Consider the following 483-nt stretch of genomic DNA (forward strand, 5'->3'; position numbering starts at 1 on the left):
GCACAACTATACATACCTTGAGGGTGCGTTTCAGTATTGGTGCTGATTTAAAGACAACAAGCATCATTATTCTAGAGTGCTTCCACTTGCACAGCTTGTTGAGGATTCTCAGCAAGTTGATACAGGAAAACATGTTTCTCCAGCAGCATGTCCCAGACACTACCTGCATGTTGCCCTCACCCCCACTGGGGCTTCCTCCACTGCCACCTGGGCTTAAGCTTCCCCCTCTCGGGCTACCTGTTCCTGCCTCCAGGGCCTCAGCTGTCATTTCTGGGGGGTCTCCTATTACACAGGCTGGGAAGTCCAGGAGTGCTATCCTGAAAGAAGACATCAATTTCGTTTCAGATTATGGATGAATAATTAATCTAATACTTTCAAAATCTAATGAAATAAATTCTGACCAAATTTCTAATCCAAACACATATCTCCAGTTTTAAATAAATTACAGATATGCATTCAAAAGAAAATTAATAACAATAATCA

The 483-nt window shown here is 42.0% G+C and overlaps 1 protein-coding gene across 1 annotated transcript in view; it reads right to left on the bottom strand.

Annotated features, from left to right (window-relative positions):
- Positions 1-483, bottom strand: part of LOC119593197 (striatin-interacting protein 1 homolog) — a gene marked incomplete at its 5' end in the record, with an annotated part of 39,144 nt that overhangs the window by 13,451 nt on the left and 25,210 nt on the right. Inside the window, 1 exon segment of the mRNA XM_037942178.1 lies at positions 17-317. Coding sequence (XP_037798106.1) covers positions 17-317 — 301 coding nt within the window.

The sequence above is a fragment of the Penaeus monodon genome, chromosome 31, assembly GCF_015228065.2.
Source record: "Penaeus monodon isolate SGIC_2016 chromosome 31, NSTDA_Pmon_1, whole genome shotgun sequence".
NCBI classification, from domain to species: domain Eukaryota; kingdom Metazoa; phylum Arthropoda; class Malacostraca; order Decapoda; family Penaeidae; genus Penaeus; species Penaeus monodon.